This window comes from Martes martes (genome assembly GCF_963455335.1).
Source record: "Martes martes genome assembly, chromosome: 1".
NCBI classification, from domain to species: Eukaryota; Metazoa; Chordata; class Mammalia; order Carnivora; family Mustelidae; genus Martes; species Martes martes.
Genome location: NC_137888.1, coordinates 104,612,553 through 104,632,816, shown reverse-complemented (window position 1 = coordinate 104,632,816; position 20,264 = coordinate 104,612,553). Strand labels below are relative to the sequence as shown.

At 40.5% G+C, this 20,264-nt stretch overlaps 1 protein-coding gene across 1 annotated transcript in view; it reads left to right on the top strand.

Moving 5' to 3' along the window:
• The window catches only part of MCF2L2 (MCF.2 cell line derived transforming sequence-like 2), a gene marked incomplete at both ends in the record, with an annotated part of 253,923 nt that overhangs the window by 99,121 nt on the left and 134,538 nt on the right, over positions 1-20,264 (top strand). Inside the window, 5 exons of the mRNA XM_080804372.1 lie at positions 4,291-4,407; positions 7,631-7,780; positions 15,117-15,241; positions 15,813-15,927; positions 16,414-16,533. Of these exons, the coding sequence (XP_080660498.1) occupies positions 4,291-4,407; positions 7,631-7,780; positions 15,117-15,241; positions 15,813-15,927; positions 16,414-16,533 (627 nt within the window). The remainder of the gene's footprint in view (positions 1-4,290; positions 4,408-7,630; positions 7,781-15,116; positions 15,242-15,812; positions 15,928-16,413; positions 16,534-20,264) is intronic.

Below are 20,264 nucleotides of genomic sequence, written 5' to 3'. Positions count from 1 at the left end.
CTAGGCTGGCGTGGGTTTGGGGGGTGATGTCACTTGCTAGGACTTTGTTCTAGGAGAAGTCACCTAAAGATTCCTGCCCCTCCAGTGCAGGTTCTGAGATTAGTAAGTAAGTCTTCTTTCCATATACTCTTGGTGCTTTCAGATTGCTACTTCTGTACTGTACCTTGGCTAGGTTGTTTGTTGTGTTGGCTCTTTAAGGACTGGAACTCAGTTTCCTTTCCCCCTCTGTCTTTACCAGAGCTAAGCCTGCTGATTTTTAAAGTGCCTGGAGTTAAGTCCTACTGATTGTAAAAAGTCACAAAGTTAAGCCCCACTGGTTTTCAAAGCCAAATGTTTTAGGACTTATCTTCCCACTGCAGGTTCCCTGTGCCCCAGGTGCCTGGTATGGGGTCTGCTCCTCACCCTTCTCCATGCTTGTGGTGTCCCTACTGTTTGTGGTTAAGTCTCCCGGGAGTTTGGCTCCCAACTGCCTCTCTGCCCCTCCTACTTCTTTCTGTGTGGCCTACTTCACCATTTTTTTCAGAAGTCCTCTTTGCCCATTTTTAATTATATGGGTTTTTTTACTGTTAAGTTTTGAGAGTAGATATGGATCCATTGTCAGATATGTGATTTGCAAATATTTTCTCCTGGTCTATGGGTTGTCTTTTCACCCTCCTATGTCTTTTGAAGAGCAAATGCTTTTTATTTGGATGAAGTCCAGTTTATCAATTCTTCTTCTATGTTTTATATCTCAGAACTCTCCTAACCCAAAGATTTTCTCCTTATTTTTCCTTTATGTTTTCTTCTCCAAGTTTTATGTCTTAGATTTAGATCTCTGATGCATTTTGAGTTAATTTTTGTATGAGATAAAAATTAAGGTTCCTTTTTTGGCATATGGATGTCTAGTTGTTTTAGCACTGTTCATTGAAAATGGAATTATTTCTCCATGGAAATGACTTTTTGCACCTCTGTCAAAAGTCAGGTTCGTGTTTGCCAGGGTTCAAAGGTGACTGGGGGGTGAGGTGTGCTCATAAAGGATAGCACAAGGGGTGCCTCAGTGGCTCAGATAGTTGGGCATCTGCCTTCAGCTCAGGTCGTAATCTCCAGGTCCTGGGATTGAGCCCCACATCAGGCTCCCAGCTTGGCAGGGAGTCTGCCTCTCCCTCTCTCTCTGTCTCTCCCCCTTCTCATGCTGTCTCTCTCTCTGTTTCTCTCAGATAAATAGAAAACTCTTAAAAAAAAATAAAAGATAACACAAGGGAGACTTTTATAGTGATGAAACAGTTAGTTCTGCATCTTAATTGTTCTGGTGGTTACACAAATCTATGGATGTGAAAATGCTGTAGAACTAAACATACACATTACATCAATATCAAGTTCCTGCCTTTGATTTTGTACTATAATTATGTAAGATGCAAGCATAGAGGGCAGGGACTGGGTGAAGGATACATGGGACCTCTCTGTACTATCTTTGCAACTTCCTGTGGATCTGTACTTATATAATTATTTCAAAATTACTATAACCACTATAATTACTTTAAAATAAAGAGTTAAAAAAATCACTTGGCCATATTTGTGTGAGTCTATTTCAGGACTTTCTATTCTATTCCATTAATCGATTTGGCTGTCCTTTGCTGTTACCAAACTCTTAACTACTATCGTTTGTAAGTCTTGAAACTTTATTCATTTTCAAAATTGTTTTGTCTATTCTACCTATTTTGCATGTCCATATAGCTTTTAGAGTTAGCTTGAGACTTTCTACAGAAAGTCTTCTGGGATTTTAATTGGGCTTGCTTTGATCAATATTTAACAGTACTAAATCCTCTAATATATTCCTTTAAAAAAAAAAGATTTTAGAGGGTTGCTGGGGAGAGGGTGGACGGGAGAGCGTGGTGGGGATATGGACATTGGGGAGGGTATGTACTATGATGAGTGCTGTGAAATGTGTAAACCTGGTGATTCACAGACCTATACCCCTGGGGATAAAAATACATTATATGTTTATTAAAATAAATAAATTAATTTAAAAAATAAGTAAAAAAAAAAGATTTTATTTATTTGAGAGAGAGAGAGAGCATGAGATGGGAGAGGCCAGAGGGAGAAGCATACACCCTGCCAAGCAGCGAGCCTGATGTGTGCAACCCCAGGATCATGACCCGATCTGAAGGCGGTTACTTAACCAACTGAATCACCCAGGCACCCCTAATATCTTCCTTTTATTTTTAATTTTCATTTTTTCTTCCGATTTAAAATTTCTTTTAGTCCTTTATAGCTAAAGATGAGTAGGCAGAGTCCCAGCAAGCATGGAACACATGCCTCCCTCTGCTGTTCAGTTAGGTAGAACAGAAGATGTGCAACCTGGCAGGATATATTTTTTATTTTATTTTTAAAATTATTTTTATTAATTAATTAGTTAATTAATTTGACAGAGAAAGAGAGAGCACAAGCAAGGGGAGTAGCAGAAGGAGCGGGAGAAGCGGGATCTCTGCTAGGCAGGGAGCCTGATGCAGGGCTTGATCCCAGGACCCTGGGATCATGACCTGAGCCAAAGGCAGACACTTCACATACTGAGCCACCCAGGTGCCCCAGGATATGTTTTTTAAAACTCCAGGCTGTGTGGCAAAGTTACTTCTGCTTAATAAGATGTTCCACATTGGTATTTCCAAAAAAAAAACACCAAAAACAAAACTCCAAGTGTTACCATAACAATTAATATTTCAAGAAGCAAAATGTATTGGCAACTTCTTGTTTTGTGTCCTATTAATTTCTAATTTTAGAAAGCCTAAAAATCTTTTTGATTTTTAGCGGTTTAAAATTTTTAGTGGTTTAAAATTTTGGGGAGGGAAAGGCAAAAATGGATTCAGGTTTGGGTTCTTTCCACTTTTTCTCATGTTATAAATGTAATTTTTAAAAATTTGCAGACTCCTGGCTTGCCTGGCTGGCTCAGTTGGTGGAGCATGCGACTCTTGATCTCAGGGTTGTGGGTTTGGACCCCACATTGGGCATAGAGCTTAAAATGTAATTAATTAATTAGTTAATTAAATAAATTCCCAAACTCCTTTTCAGAAGTGAGGGAGAAAGGCAGGGACCTGATAAGGTTAACAGTGATACATAGTAACCAAATCCCACAAAACCTGAGTTCCTTGAGGCAGGGACTGTTGACTGTTGTGCTGACTGTGTTGTCCCTCAGAGCCTGGCATTTATTAGAAATTCAATACCTTATTTGTTGAATGAGTATATCAATTTTGTTTTTCACCTATAGACTTTGGGCCCTAATTTACATTCCTTCTATTCCAAAGTGGATATATCACTTGACTAAGACTATATAATAATAGAAGAAAGCCCCTATTTTAAAAAAAAAATAGATTTTATTAAGTAATCTCCACACCACATGTGGGGCTCAGGCTCACAATCCAGAAATCAAGAGTTGCATGCTTCACCAACTGACCCAGCCAGGCACCCCAGAGAGCCTATGTTCTTATGTCTTCTGATAAAGAGTCAGTTTTCAAAATAATCAACAAGAAGTGAAGAAATATGAAATCATAAGTTAAAGCTTACTGGGGGCATGTTTCAGAAGTAGGAGTGAGAGGTCCTTGTTTCTCTTTAGGAGTGAGTAGGGGGTGTGATATAATCCCTGAAATAGAGCTTGGATCACAACCTGGTCAGAGCCACTGCAGAGGAGCAGAAAGGGACAATTTGGAATGTGTCTGCTCCCTCTAGGTGTGTGGGCATTCGTTCATCAGCATGGGTTTGTTCATCAACCAGATTGTTAATTCATAAAAATCCACTCCCTATTACCTCCAGATCTCCTCCATGCAGGATAAATTGGGGTATATCAACCTTCCTCATGGGAGGCATCAGTGTAGTAAATCTTTTTAACACACACTCCTCAGTATGTGCCCATATTCTAATTTTATTTTGATATTCACCAGCCTACCCCTTACTGGGCTTCTCATTGCAGATTTTTAGGTCTCAATATAACACTTGATTTTGGTAGCTGAAGAGTATACTTAAGCTTGGTAACTTGTGACAAAAATCCACCTAAAGTAGGACCCAACTTCTGGGTAGCTTAGAACGGAGTCCCCTGAACCAGGTCACCATTTTGTCACAGACTGTACAACCTTTGGTACTCCTCGCTTAAGGGGGGAAAATGTAAAGGGAATATAAAACATTTCTCTGCTGGATATAGTAACTGCTTGTACATGAATTCCTGATTAGGCAAAGTTCAAATGCTGTTTAAATAATAATAGAACCTAGATAAACTACTCTTCAATTATCTGTGAGGAATATATTGATTTTTTTCCTCTATAGATTGTTATGTTAAACTCTGTGTCTGACCTTCATGGCTACATTGACAAAAGCCAACTGACAGAGGACTTAGGGGGAACTTTGGAATACCGCCACAGTCAGTGGATAAATCATCGAACTGTGAGTACCAACTTATGTGCCATTTACATTTTCTCTCCTTGTTTTCCAGAAGACAGGGCAGTTAAAGATCAACTGGTGGGTGGTCATTGCCCACTGGGATGATTAGATTTTCTAAGCCACAGGTGGGGGAGAAATGGGGCAGAAGGGAAGAAGCTGTGGCTTGTCCTACTATCTCCCTTTGCCTCACCTCATCATCTAGCATGGGGTTTTAGGGAGACTTGACTTAGAATGCACCTGAGGAGTTTTCAACACACCAGCACCCTGCTATACCTCAGAGAAACTAATTTGCTTGATCAGGGTTGTGTCTCAGACATTAGCATTCCACAAAACTCCCCAGATGATCCTAATGTACGGAAAGATAAAACCCACCGAGTCAGAAGGAGCTTCATTTGAATATTGTCACCATTACTTATTGTCTGACCTTTGCTCGGTTGTTAAACCTCTTTCAGCGTGTTTTCTCCTGTTAAAATGGAACTAGCAGTGGTTTTCAGCTAGGGGCAGTTTTAGACAGATTTTTTTTATAGTCAGAACTTGGGAAGAGCAGTGTTATTGGCACCTCGTGGTGGGTAGGAGACAGGGATGCTGCGAAGCATCTCATGCATGAGACAGCCCCCCACAACAAAGAATTGTCTGGCTCAAATGTCGATAGTGCCAATGATGAGAAATCTCAGACTGACAGAAGCTGTCTGAGAGTTTGATGTGAGACAGAATGATGTAATGTGTGTAAAAGCACCTGACATAAAGTGTTTTACTTGATTCACTCACAGTAATGGTTACTATGCTAAACTAAAGGGTCAGTATTATGGAGGAAAAAGTGGGATTGAAACTCAAATAATGAGTGTCTCTGTATAAAGCTGCCATTCCCCTTTCCCACTCTCATAGATAGCCCCCAAATGCTCAAAATGACTAGGTTTTCTGAGCTGAGTCAGAAGCTCCCTTCACCCCCCCAAGTGACAGGTTGTGGTGTCAGCCTCCTCTCTCTGTATCCGGGCACTTTGGAACCATGTTGCTTAACATTTACCAATAAACACCTGAATGACATTTTTTTTTTTTAAAGATTTTATTTATTTATTTGACAGAGAGAGATCACAAGTAGGCAGAGAGGCAGGCAGAGAGAGAGAGAGGGAAGCAGGCTCCCTGCTGAGCAGAGAGCCTGATGTGGGACTCGATCCCAGGACCCTGAGATCATGACCTGAGCCGAAGGCAGCGGCTTAACCCACTGAGCCACCCAGGCGCCCCCACCTGAATGACATTTAATTAGGTAGGAGAATTTATTCTCTTTAAAGTGTAAAGCTTTGTGATTTTTTTAAAAGGAAATTTAAGAACTAAACAAAAATAGATTTCTAGCAACACAGTACATTTATTTCAAAGCTACAGATACTAATCTTTCCATCACTTCTTTGGGCACTATGTAATTCCAAGGAAGACACGACCCTTCCCAAAACCTAGAGGAAGACCCACAACCTGGGCACGAACCCTTTAAACTTCTCATCAGTTTTACCTCAATGACAGTGACTCCAAGAGAATTTTTGAGAATGAAAAAAGAAATGGTGAAGTTCTTCACAAACATATTATCCTCACTAGGTCTAAATAGAAAAGAGGTGGAGGGAAGTGTATGTAGAATATCACACACAAATAAGTGGTCAGGGTTGTCCTGTGTTGCAATTTCATTAAACCTATGAAAACGGAACTGGAGTGCTTCCAAGCTTTATTTCTTCACTTCCTAGGATTTTATTACATTACTTTAATAATCAGAAGAATTTACTATCCTGCCAGCCTTATTTGGCCTAGCTAGCTCTCCGTTTTTGGGTTTTTTTTTTCATTCATTTGCAAAGTTTTATTGATCACTTTCTCTGTGCCTAGCTCAGTGTTAGGTGTTGAAAACACAAATGTGACCAAGATGTGTGTGCCTTTGGTCTCCAAGTTTTCCAGCATAGTAGGTAGGACAAAGCAGCTCAATACAACTGTCTAGTGGAAAAGAATCTCTATAGCTTTTTTGTTTTGTTTTGTTGTTGTTTTTTTGTTTTGTTTTGTTTTGTTTGTTTGTTGGTTAATATAGCAGCTTTGTTTGTTTTTTTTTAAATTTTGTTTTATTTTTTCAGTGTTCCAAGATTTATTGTTTATGCACCACACCTGGTGCTCCATGCAAGAGGTGCCCTACTTAATACCCACTACCAGGCTCACCCATCCCCCCCCCCAACTCCCAATTGCTTCTCCACCAACCCTTAGTCTTATTATGTTATTGTTTTTCAAATTGTCTCAGATCTTTTTTGAAATAACACAAATTTGCAGCAAATGAATAAAGAAAAAAAAATGAATGCACATTGACATCAAAGACAAGACTAGTTCTCTGAGAACTTAGAGAGGTAAAGAAGATTGAAACCACGAACACAGATTATTTAAAGACATGGCATGAGCAGACATGTGCACACACCTTCCCACCCCAGGCCTAGTTTGTATCCATGGTTTGTATTTGTGCATGTATTAATCATATAATAGTGAACTTTAAAAAATACAACTATATTGAAACATCAGATATATCTTTATATGCCTTTTGTATGTTTTATGTATACATTTTATATATACACACATACAATTAAAACTATAAAGATACAAGCCATATCATGTATATACAATATATATAAGCCTTTTTTTGGGTAACAGTGTACTTTCTGGATGTCAGATCATTATGTCCATCTTCTCCCTTGGGGTCAAACTTGCTTCCCAAACTTGGTGACATTGTTTGAATCCTGCCTTCTTTCCTTCCTTATGGTCCAAATAATATGATCTTGGGCAATTCACTTGACCTGTTGGAACTTCAGTTCCCTCTACTGTAAAATGGAGATAAAATACCTTCCACTCTGGGGCGTCCAGGTGGCTCAGTGGGTTAAGCCTCTGCCTTCGGCTTGGATCATGATCTCAGGGTCCTGGGATTGAGCCCCGAGTCGGGCTCTCTGCTCAGTGGGGAGCCTGCTTCCCACCCCCCTCTGCCTGCCTCTCTGCCTGCTTGTGATCTCTCTCTGTCAAACAAATAAATAAAATCTTTAAAAAAATTACCTTCCATTCTGGATTCTTGAGATGATAAACAAATGTATAGCATCAGGTACAATGCATTGCCCAGTGCAGGTACTCAGATTGTAGCTAGTTCGATTATCCTTCTATTCAGAGAGTATCATGGTGAATGTTAAGCTCTCCTGACTGTTATGATTGTCTGACCTTCCAGGCCATCGAAAATTTTGCCATGTCTTTGAAGACCACTGCCGAGATGCTCCAGATGTTTGGGGCCTGCCTCGCCACAAAAGAGCTGCCCAGCAGTGTGCTGTCTGCTGAAGACCTCCTTATGTCCCACACAAGGCGGCGGGACAAGCTGCATGTGAGTAGTCAGTGGCCTCTCATGGGTCAGCCTCTTGGAGAGAGCCAGGAGAAGAATTAGAAGTTAAGCTCCCATTTTCCACCTTTGCCAATGACTTGGCAGTGACTGATCATTTTAAACCTTCTAGATAGGCAGTGTGGGAATAAAGAAAAAACCTCTTGAGACTGGTTGGTAAATATAGGAGGATTATAATTAAAACCTTTGAGAAGCTGCCACATAAAGGGAGACTCAGTCTACCTTTGTGCTTATAGGAGAGGTGTTTGAACATTGTTTCAAGGACTGCACTCCTATGATCTGCTCACAGAGCAAGATATAATGGTTAAAACTGCAGTGAGGGGAGGAGGGTTGGAGCTGGCTTTTGAGACAGAAGCTTTCCTGAGGCTGTTGTGAAGTTTGGGGCAAACTAATAAGCTGACATGTTTCTTCACTTTCTCAGGGATATATCTTTTTATTTGGAGAATAATTTGAGACATGGAAAGTGCTCTGAACTGGGTTTAAGGAGAGGCACCTATTAACTTCATAAAAGCACGTCAGAACGTGCTATGAATGGAGGCTGGCAGATTCTTTCAGATCATGCAGTAAAGCAAAGTCTTCCTGGGGCTTACAGGATGGACATCAGCTCTTTCCTGCCTCCAGAAGCCCAAACGGACCGTATCCATTATTTCACAGGAGACCAGAACTCCATAGGGCAGCAAACAGTATTTGAAGGTGGATACATCTTAGCATTACATGTATTCTTGCTGCCCGGAGTTTGGTAAGAGCTGACCTCTTTTATCTGTGGGCCTAGATTTACAAAAATGCTTTGCTATGTGGTTGATTTGTTCACTTAAGCAACATTTATTGACGACCTACCCCTACATGCCAGGAAAACAAATGAAAAAAAAAAAGTAAACTCAAAGAACACAGAGCTGAATTAGGGGAGTCTTCAGAGTCTAGTAGTTAAGGCAAATTAATTCTTCCATGTGCCAGGGAGCACTGTTAAATTATCTTTTTAAGGAGCTCGATATCCAAAAGGAGTTTAAAATGTACTTTCTACATTACTCTGCATAGTTAAAAGACCTGGTCTGCATAGTTAAAAGATCTGGTTTGACACTGGGAAAACCTGAAAGCATCCTAGAAATTTTCCCACGAAATATCTCTGACGAGCTTGAAAAATACACACAACTTAGGAAACCCATCTTGTTCCCATGTGTTTTTTACACTTGTTTTTACACTTGGATGGAGACTTAGAGCACATCTTCAGAACAGGTGCATGCAGGTGTCCCAGACTCTTCTGCATGTTGGATTTTTCTCCATGAAGAACTTCCATTTCCTGAGGAAAGATAACTTTAACAAGCTATAGGCCGTCTCTTGGTTTACAAACAATATGGCGGCATACACCCGGCTGCCAGTAAGACCCTGTCTGCACAAGGGGGAAATTCACAGAAACTCCCACGGACTTCTATATATTTTCCTAGAAGCCAGTCCCTGAACTCCTGTAGCCTGAGTGCTGACAGTTAAATAATTAAATACCCCAAAACGATGAAGGGTATTTTCTCTCTGTGGGAACAAAACCCTGCTTAAGCTCTTCAGGCCATGTGACCACTGTATAACCACATGGCAAAGAAGGAAATTGGATGCTTATCTCACATCCCATATAAAAATAAACCAAAATTTATCAAGGGACTTTAAATGTAAATCCTAAAACTTTTAGGAAAAAATACAGTTGTAACTTTTCATGACCTTACATCAGGCAATGGTTCCTTAGATATAATGTCAAAAGAACAAACACCTAGAGAAAATAAATAAACTGGAAATCACCAAAGTTAAGAACTTTTGTGCTTCAAAGGACACTATCAAGAAAGTGAAAAGACAACCTACAGAACTGGAGAAAATATCTACACATCATGTATCTGATAAGGGTCTAGTATCCAGAATATATAAACAACTCTTACAACTCAACCTTTGTAAAAAGACAAATAACCCAATTGAAAAATGGGCAAAGGATTCAAACAGACATATCTTCACAGAAGATAAATATATATGATTATTAAGCACATGAAAACACATACAACATTATTAGTCATTAGGCAGATGCCACTCAAAACCACAGTGATATATCCACGAAAGTGGCTCTAATCGGAAAGACAAACAATAACAAGTTTTGTGAGGATGTGAGGAAATTGGAACCCTCATTTACTGTCTGGTAGGTCCTCAAAAAGTTAAACATAGAGTTACCATATGACCCAGAAATTCTACTTCTATGTGTATGCACAAGAGATCTGAAATCATATGCTTCATATAAAAAGTTACACATTAGGGGCGCCTGGGTGGCTCAGTGGGTTAAAGCCTCTGCCTTCGGCTCAGGTCATGATCCCAGGGTCCTGGGATCGAGTCCCATATGGGGCTCTCTGCTCAGCGGGGAGCCTGCTTCCTCCTCTCCCTCTGCCTGCCTCTCTGCCTACTTGTGATCTCTGTCTGTCAAATAAATAAAATTAAAAAAAAAAAAAAAAAAAGTTACACATTAATGTTTGTAGCAGCATTATTCATAACATCCAAAAAGTGGAAACAACCCACATGTCCACCAGCTGATGAATGGATAAATGTGGTATATCTATACAATGGAATGTTACTCAGCCATAGAAAGGAAGTATTGACTGATACATGGTGTAATATGTCTCAACTTTGGAATAATTATGCAGAGTGAAAGAAACAGACTCAAAAAGCCACATATTGTGTGATTCCACTCACACGGAATGTCCAGGTAGGTAAATCTGAAGAGTAAGTAGGTAGATGTGTGGTTACCAGGGGCTGGCAAGAGGGAGAAATGGAGAATGACGGATAGTAGGTATGGGGTTTCTTTTTGATGGTGATAAAAATGTCCTGAAATCGTATGGATTAAAAAGGTGAATTTTATGGTACTATATGAACTATATCTCAATTTTTTAAAAAAGAAAAAGACCTTTGGGCCTAACACAACAATAAAATAACCATGAAGCCTATAGAGATCTGCTTTTCTTACTGTTTATGATGGCCCTCCCAACCTTCTTTCTTAGCAAAACAGCTCTTCCCATTGTCTAATTCTGAGCTGGTTTTGGGAGCAGTTTACAGAGGCAGGTGCAGTCTCCCTCTTGAATCTCAAAGGAAGGGTTTCTCACCTCTTTGCCACTCTTACTTAGGCCAGAAACCCCAGAGTCTTGGTCTTTGGCTCTCAGATGCTTAAGTCAACTGAGACACTTTACCATGTGTTCGTTTACCATGTGTTCGTAAGCCTCTCATATTTTGTTGTTATTGAAATAAGAAATCTAACAGAGCTAAAGGCCTTTCTCTCATTTTGACTATGTGATAAAATACTCCTTTACAAATATGAATACTAGGGCACCTGGGTGGCTCACTCAGCTGAGCGTCTGCCTTCTGCTCAGGTCCTGATCCCAGGGTTCTGGATCGAGCCCCACATTGGACTTCCTCCTCCACAAGAAGCCTGCTTCTCCCTCTCCCACTTCCCCTGCTTGTGTTCCCTCTCTCTGTGTGTGTCTCTCTCTGTCAAATAAATGAATAAAATCTTTAAAAAAACAAAAAAAAAAACAAAAACATGTATCAATACCGTTTAGTATTCAGTATTTGTTCCACTCAGAATTTATTCAATTTTGTATTTAGAGATGACAGTTCTATTGGTATTTCCAAGGCTACAAATAATCAGGAAGATAATCAGAATTTTAAGTGACTTTTTGTAGGCCATAGAAATAATTTTATAATCTTAGGAGTTTTCAGAGACCATTTTGTTAGAACTCTACTTTTGGGAAATATAAGTTTGGAATGGATAGACACAGAGGTCTTAATTTTGCACAGGGAGACAAACTTGGTATACTTAGGAATGCTTGCAGTGTTGACACCTTAACAAATTAGCTTTTTGCACTCATTTTATACCTCAAGAAGGTTTCTCTCAGTAGCTGCTGAGGAAAGGGGTGTTTCATTTCTTTTAGATATTTCTTTTTTCTCAGTTATGAAGACTTGAGTTTTAAAGGCTAGATTCTAGAATTCATTAGTCAGCATTATACACAGAAGCACATAGAGCTAACTTATAGTCACAGAAATGGAGTTAAGTAATAAAAGTGAAGTGAGGAGTCTAAAACATTAGTCATTCATATAATCTCTGGGTTCTGATTCATCCTTTAACTTCCCACCCCACCTCCACCTCTAGCCCATGACACAGATGAACACAGCACCTGGCATGGATAGTTGTGCTTTATAAATGTCTTTTCAGTAAATGAATGAATGAATGTATAGATTCATGCTTACCATCGTCATAGGAAAGAATTCCCCCCAGAAAATTTAAATTCTTTTGAGCCTGAAGCAGTCTGCTTTCCCTATTAATTGGTTCTTCAGATCCAGTGGCTTGTTTCTATTATAATGGAACTGTAATGATGAGTACACACTGAGACAGCCATACCAGTTGTTAAATATTTATGTTCCTTGAGTGGCCAACTTTTAAAAAAGATTTTATTTATTTATTAGAGAGTGAGAGAGAGAGCATGAGAAGGAGAGGGTCAGAGGGAGAAGTAGACTCCCTGCTGAGCTGGGAGCCCAATGTAGGACTCAATCCCGGAATTCTGGGATCCTGACCTGAGCTGAAGGCAGTCGCCCAACCAACTGAGCAACCCAGGTGCCCCACTGAGTGTTTGACTTTACTTCCCTGGCCCATTTCCTAGGACCCATGAGACCTCCTCGGGATTCTGGCCACTAAAGGGGTTAACACGTGGACTGAAGTTGGCCTCAGGACTGCTTGGGCATTGCATCTGACATCTGTGCTGATTGGTCAGTGCCTGCTCTAAACAGTTCTTAAATATTCTGAATTGTTACTACAATGGACAAGGGCAAACTCCAGTTTAGGCCTGGGTAACTTATCTTTTCACTTTCCAATACCATAGTTCCTCAATCTTTCCCCATGTATCTATGGCAGATTTTTTTATAACCCTGCTGAACCTGACCACATATGGCCTAGTCCCAAAGCAATAACCAGTCATTATTTTTCCTTGTGTTTTTTGATAGTGCGAAGGGACATGCAGTGAATGACACCACTTACTCAAACCCACCTTCCCTCTCTCACACATTTCCTCACACTCTGCAGTTCTTTGGGTATATCTCTCTTCCCCTTCTAAAGGTCTTCTCTGCCCTAGCAATACTTTCCTGCTTCACTGGCCCTTCTACTCTTCCTTTCCACTCTATATCATACACACACTGTATATATAAAATCTAGTAATGGAAACGCCAGAGTCCTGTGGGAATGTTAGAAATCTCAAGGACATCTAAGAAACTGAGTTGAGAAAAGCCAAGACCGTTTTAGAAGGTAGGAAGAATGCAAGGTAAGAGTACTTGCTACTGACAGTTTCACCCTTTCCCCCCTCATATCCTATTTGTCCTTGTTCATCTGCAACTTAATTTCTTTTAGACTATTATTAATTTATCCAATCTACAAATATTTAATGAGCATTGGACAGATAAGAAATGAGGGTTGATATCTGAGAGTGGAAAAGAAGGGATCTGTTCAGTTCCCAGGCAGGAGTACAAGCCAAGAGTCTGACTGCGGGGCATTACCTAGAGCGGACAGAGCCACAGGTGGTGTCCAAAGAACTTGGGCCAGATCAGAGAAGTCACATTTATCATCAACCAAATCCGGGGACAAGTTTGAGGCTGGACGTGGACAGCAGAAGCCTGCAAGGGGATGACTACTGGAGAGAGATGGGAGATAAGGAGCAAAGGTGTGAGGGCGAGCAGGCCAGGAATTATGGGTGAACAGGATGGAGAGACTTAAAACTCCTCCCATGGGGAACGAGCTCCATATGGGTGAAGGCTGGAGGTGGCCAGGCCTGGAGGGGAGATTCAGGGTTCATGTGCATAGAGGATATTGTTTTATAACCATGGGCCTAATCCTAATGCTCAGGACATACTAACCAGCATCCTGTGTGACCACGCATCAGACCCCTAACTCCTCGGAGCAGAGTTCCCTGCTTGGCTCCACCCCCATGGCTTCTTTTGTGGTTCACCCTCAGAGCATTGAGAGATGACTTGTGCCGTGTAATCAGAGGATTTGAGCCCGTGGATTTGGCAGGAGATAACCTGACATCTTCTCCAGTTGCAAAGCCCCACATCCCATGTAAAAGAAGCAGAATAGAGTTGCCTTGAAGTATGACTCTTTACATGTCAAGCTGAAGTTGTGGACCATCTCCACCAAACTTCCATAACTGAATAAAGCCACACTTTGTGGGCAGATAGAAGGAGAGGCAGATGTCAGTTGAGACCAGATGAAGTTTTTTTCCTGGTCAACTAGCAACTCTTACATTGTTAGTACATGCCAGTTTCTGCACTTATTATTCAGTATCTGTCATTATCTTGTTTCTGGTCACTGCCTTGGATTAGAACCTGATTTTATTTATTTATTAATAAATTTAAAATTATTAATGATTAAGTAATTAACATAAACAAGTAATTAAAATGATTGATTTATTGCTTTTGCTTTAAATATATAACAGCAGTTTGAAATATAAAATTTAACAGTTGTTATGTTGGAGGGGAAAAATGGATGGGCAGGGGACAAAAGACTTAACTTTTTCTAATATATACCCTTTTGTATATTTTGGATTTTGTATCATATGTATGTATATATATGTATTCCTGTGAAAAATAAGTTAATAATCATTTGATCTAATAATACCATTTTTGGACATTTACCCAAAGAAGACAAAACACTAATATGAAAAGATATATGCACCCCTATGTTTACTGCAGCACTATTTACAATAGCCAAATTATGGAATCAGCCCAAGTGTCCTTTGATAGATGAATAGATAAAGAAGATGTGGTGTATATTTATGATGGATGGGTCTAGAGGGTATCCTGCTAAGAGAAATAAGTCAGTCAGAGAAAGACAGATACCATATGATTTCATTTACGTGTGGAATTTAAGAAACAAAACAAAGAAAAAAAGAGACAAACCAAAAAACAGACTCTTAACTTCCCAGAAGAGATGGTTACCTCAGGGGAGGTGGGTGAGGGATGGGAGAAACAGGTGATGGGGATCAAGAGTACATTTATCATCATGATCACTGAGTAATATAGTAGAACCGTTGAGCCACTGGGTTGTACACTTGAAACTAATATAACACTTTTTGTTAACTATACTAGAATTAAAAAAAAATAAATGAGTTAGTTAATTTTTGAAAGCTGCAGCTTGACTTCTTTAGCATTTAATTTCCTGTATGAAAGATACACCTGGTCTGCCATTCTCCTCACCACCAATGTACCAAGAATTTGCTTTTGTTCATTTCTTCTGAGACAAATTATGTTTTCCTTTCTCTAGGATGAGCTGAAATTACTTGGAAAGCAAGGGACCACATTACTGTCATGTATTCAAGAACCAGCAACCAAAAGTCCCACCAGCAAACTCAATCCCAGTGAACTAGAGAATGTGACTACCATGGAACGGTGAGTGAGAGAGGGGGGAATATGTAGAACTCGATGATCTGAAATGACCGAGAACAACTTGCACAGCTACTCCTGGCTCTTGGCAAGAAAGAATAATATCTGTGACAACAAAGGCAAAAAGATGGTACCCTCTGACAAAGATGTTTTTATGAGAATGCTATTCCCTCCTTTTGTGCTTTGCTCTCATCCCAGGATCAGGGGAGATGGTAGTACGTATTTATCTTCATTTCTAAATAGCGGTTTGGTTGGGTGCTGTGCTTTACACACCTGTCATCTCAGTTAGAAAACAAAAGGCATAAAGGTAAGGTTACCTGGAGGCACATTTCAAAGCATAGCAGCTCCCTCCGAAGTGAAGTTTCTGACTAGTTCTGAGGGTGTCCTAATTGAAAAATGGAAAAATTTTCCATTTCCTGCTGAACTGTGAGAGGTCAGAGGTGACAGAGACTTGCATAAAAAGGAGATTCCCATAGTTCATAACACTAACTAGAAACATAGGGGTTATCTACAGAAGCCTATGTGGACTCCTGTGGAAGTGAATACTAACCACATGTTACTTTCTCTTTCTTGATAGGTTATTACTTCAGTTGGACGAGACAGAAAGAGCCTTTAATCAGTTTTGGTCTGAGCATCACTTGAAGCTTAACCAATGCCTACAGCTACAACACTTTGAGCGCAATTTTTATGAGGTTGTTACTGCCTTGTTGAACAGAGCTCCCTTTCATGGTTTGGTGACTTCTGGTGCTCCCTTCTCCCTTGAACTCTGGATATTGAGTGTCCCTCTTCTCCCTAATCCAGCCCCCTCCTTATATCCTTGCTTCCTCGTTGATCATTCTCTTCTCCCTTTTTCAGTGGGGTAGCAATGTTCTAGAACCCCCATTTTTCTGTTGGCATACATGCTATTTCATGTCTGGTTTATCTTCCTTTTTGATTGATAATCTGTGAATGTAGCTTTACTCTGTCATCTCTATCTGTCTTAGCATCATATTCCTCTCAACCCCTGCCCTGAGCTTAATCTAAAAGCTTATAAGCTATTTAAAAAAAAAAAAGAATGTGTAGATACACAAAAATCTTGAATCCTTTTTGGATTTTCACATTTTCTTTGAGTATGTAGAACCTATACCTCCAGAGAGGGCCTCAGGGCTTCTTTTTGGATGTTCTAATGTGTCTTACAGGTTAAGCTTGCCCTGGACAGTTTGCTGGCAGAACAAGCGGAGTTTACGGACATTGGCGACAGTGTGATATGCGTGGAGCAACTTCTTAAGGAACACAAAAACCTGGAAGGAAAAGGCCAGGTTTGTTTTTTGCTGTTTTTACGGACTGGGAAGGAAGTCTCTGTGTACAGTGACAGCTCATGTCCATTCATTATTGTTGGAAGGTGGCTGAAGGACACAGGAATGCCCAAATCCTGCCTTTTCAGTCCCTACCGCCACCCCAGGTGGGGTGAGAGTTCCGGTTGACTTGTCCGCCCACACAAAAGCAGCAGGAGGAAAGGTCACAAAAGACACGTTATCTACCAGCAGGATGTGGGGGTGGGAGCCAGTGGTAAGGAGGGGAAACGTGTAAAGGAGAAACCAGAAAAAATACCAGCTGGGTTCATAATAAGCAGAACAGTACAGAGTGGGCAATGGGTCCACATTAGTTCTGCTGCTACGCAGAATTGGCAAAGCTTTCTCCTTTTTCATACTCCAAGAGTTGTCAATATCAAACTTGTAAAAGAATATGTGTTGCACAATTCTCATACCAGTATTAGACAGTTTCCCGGATCTGCACACAAGTCAGCAGGTGGTAGTGATTCTATTTTAAGTCCTTATGAATTTGAGTTATTACGACTTAAGAAAGCCGAGTCCTCTCTTTCTAGAGAAGTTCCTTTTTGCTCTTCTCAAATTAGAGTCTCTATCTTTTTGTCTTTTGGGCACCCAGTCCTTGATGATTAAGCACTTCCTCTCTGAGCTTATCTAAATGCATGCTTCCCATATGGTAATTTTATAGTATTAGAGATTTGCTTCTCCAAGTGTGATCCTCTGACCAGTGCATAGATGTCACCTGAGTGAGAACTTGTTAGAAATATGGAATCTCAGGCTCCCTTCAGAATTAGAATCTGAATTTTAATAAGATCCCCAGGTGATTGACATGTACATTATAGTTAACTGAGACACACCTTTTCCTCCCCAAAGGACAAGTAACAAACGTAAACCAGGTTCCCTCTGACCCTAGGAGGTATCAGTTATAGATTCTGAACTGGAGGTGCTTCTCCATGTGTGTGAACACATGAACCCACCTGTGTACCCAGACTCTCACTCAAGAATCCCATCCTCCTCTATGAGCACTCCTTCTATTACCAGTGATCATTTGACAACTAAACATTTTAGTACTGTAGGCTTGAGTAATCAGAAACATTTATCAAACAATGAAAAAAAAAACAAATTTCATATATCTGGTGTCTCAGATTTTCTAAGACCCGATTTTTTGTAATTTTAGTTTTTTTTTTTTCAAGAGAATTCCTTATTAAGTGTAGATACTATGTATTTTCACTTGCATACATTCATATACTTGGGGGAAAAAAGCCTCATCAAGCCCAGTCCTTATATTTTGGGTTTGAAAAATATGGTCATGGCATATATATGAATGAAAGTAGCTACTGACCTGCCAGGAGGCTTTCATTCATCACCAGGTACTCCTTGTCCTAGGTTCTGTGAATGTGGTGGCAAACCAGACAGTCAAGACCCTGCTCTCATAGAGTTTACGTTCCACTGCAGAGAGAGATGAGTAAAAAGCAATCGAATAAGTATTAATATCAGATAGTGACAAATGGTATGAAGAAAATAACAGGATATAAGAGAGTGACTAGGGGTGTTACTTTTGCTCAGGTTGTCAGGAAAGGTCTCTCTGAGAAGGTGACTTTTGATATGAGCTCTGTATAGCCATGCAAAGATTTAGGGGAATAGCGTACAAGGCAGAGAAGCCTCAAGCATAAAATGTTGGAGGCAAGACCAAGGTTTGTGAGTTCAGGGAATGTGTCTGGAACATAGTGAGCCAGGGGGGTATAAGGTGGGAGTTATGGTGGTGAGGACTAGATTTTATTTTCAGTGGAACCTATTGGAGGGTATGGGTTGGGTTTTAAATAGTGTGGCGAGGGGCACCTGGGTGGCTCAGTCAGTTAAGTGTCCAGCTCTTGGTTTTAGCTCAGGTCATGATCCAGCCATGATCCAAGATCCAGCCCCATGTTGGGGTCTGCACTCAGCGCAAGGTCTGCTTGAGATTCTCTTCCTCTCCTTCTGCCCCTCTTCCCCCTTGCACATGTGTCCTATCTCTCTTTCTCTCAAATAAATAAATCAATCTTTAAAAAAATAATAAATAGTGTGGCTGATCTGCATCCACTTTCTCTCTTCTGCCCCTCTTCTTGGACTTGAGATCTTGGATACATTAAAGATTGCTGACCAGAGCTAGGGGAGAAGCCTGTGGTCATGGGACGTAGGTATGCTTTGTACACCCATGATTGGTCTCTCAGGGGCAAAGTATCAGAACCAGGTAGACTGACTCACAGCACATGACCTGCAGAGCCCGGGTATATTAGTTTTACCTATTCTGTGCCTTGCTTACCCTGTTATTTTACTTATTTTCTAAAGGATGCAGTAGACCTACTTCTCTGCCTTCAGATGAACCAAACAAAACTATCCTATCAAAACCAGGACCTTTTTAACATGTCTTCTCTCAGATGTCTAAAAGGCAGTGTTTCTTCAGATAATTTTAAAGGCTTGGCTAATCTTTCCATTTGTCCTATAAAGTGTTAAAGGAGCAAGGTGATACCTGTCTAGAGTCCACCGAAACCTGCTCGGGTTTGTCCTTCACTCAGCGCTCAGGGGTCAGCTTCCCCCCGAGCAGAGCCACTCACTGATATCTGGATTGTTGCCAACTTCCTTATTCTGTACAATGATGTCATCCTCATGGGTAACCTCTGAGCCAACTCACTAACCAGACATCTGCTGCATGCTAATTGAGCCTGTTCTTTTATCTTTTTCTGGTTTGATGGTTCAGCAATCTTTTTTTTTTTTTTAATAAGAGAGGGAGAGAGAATCTCAAGCAGGCTCCATGCCTAGTGTGGACCCCACCTTGGACTTGATCCCACAACCCCACGATCATGACCTGAAATGCAGGAGTTGGACGATCAACCCACTGAGCCCCCAAGTGCCCCTGATTTAAATCTTTTGAATGTTCACTTCTAACTCTGAGAAACAATGGTGATTTCAGTCCCCACTCTTATTCTTTTTAAGGCAGAATTTACTGTAGGGTTTTGGCTATAAGGCATGCCGGGGACCTTGGTGATGGGTCAGCAGAGAGCTGACAAGGACCAAGCAGGGAAATCAACATTATTTTAGTCTTGACCTCTCCCCAGAAGGCCAGGGGCCAGCAGTTACAGTACACATCTAGGAAGGCTTAGAACTCAGATCATTAACTTCCGAGGGATGTAATAATCTAGCTGGAGGGGCATGACTTTTTTTTTTTAATGGAAATTTTCAGACACACGCTAAAGTAGATCAGCTAGTATAATGAACTCCCATGTGTATGCTCTGTTTCCACAACCATGAGCTTTCTGCCTTTCTTGTTTCATCTGACCACACATGTACATTTAATTCCTATGCCATTATCTGTGAGTTCATTCTGGGTTCCCTGACATAGAACATCACCCTTTCTCATCATTTTCTTTCACAGTAGACACTTTTCTCTTTCATCTGTCATAACAGTAGATTCTGGGGGGAAAAACTGTTATTACACTAATGATCTCTGAATTACGTGTTGCAACTTGACTATCCAGCCTTCTGGAATTTTCAGCACCTGAAAGATGCCAGCCCGGCTTGTGATCAGAGCACCAGATTTCAGCCATTGCTTTCTCATTATTTCTTTTTGATTTTGGCGATTTTGTCATCTGATTTTCTTTAGTAGCAGCTACATAGGCTAGGAAACAAGCTATGATTTGGAGGTTTTACAGTAAAGTTCTTTGCAGGTGCCTGAAGGATGTGATAGT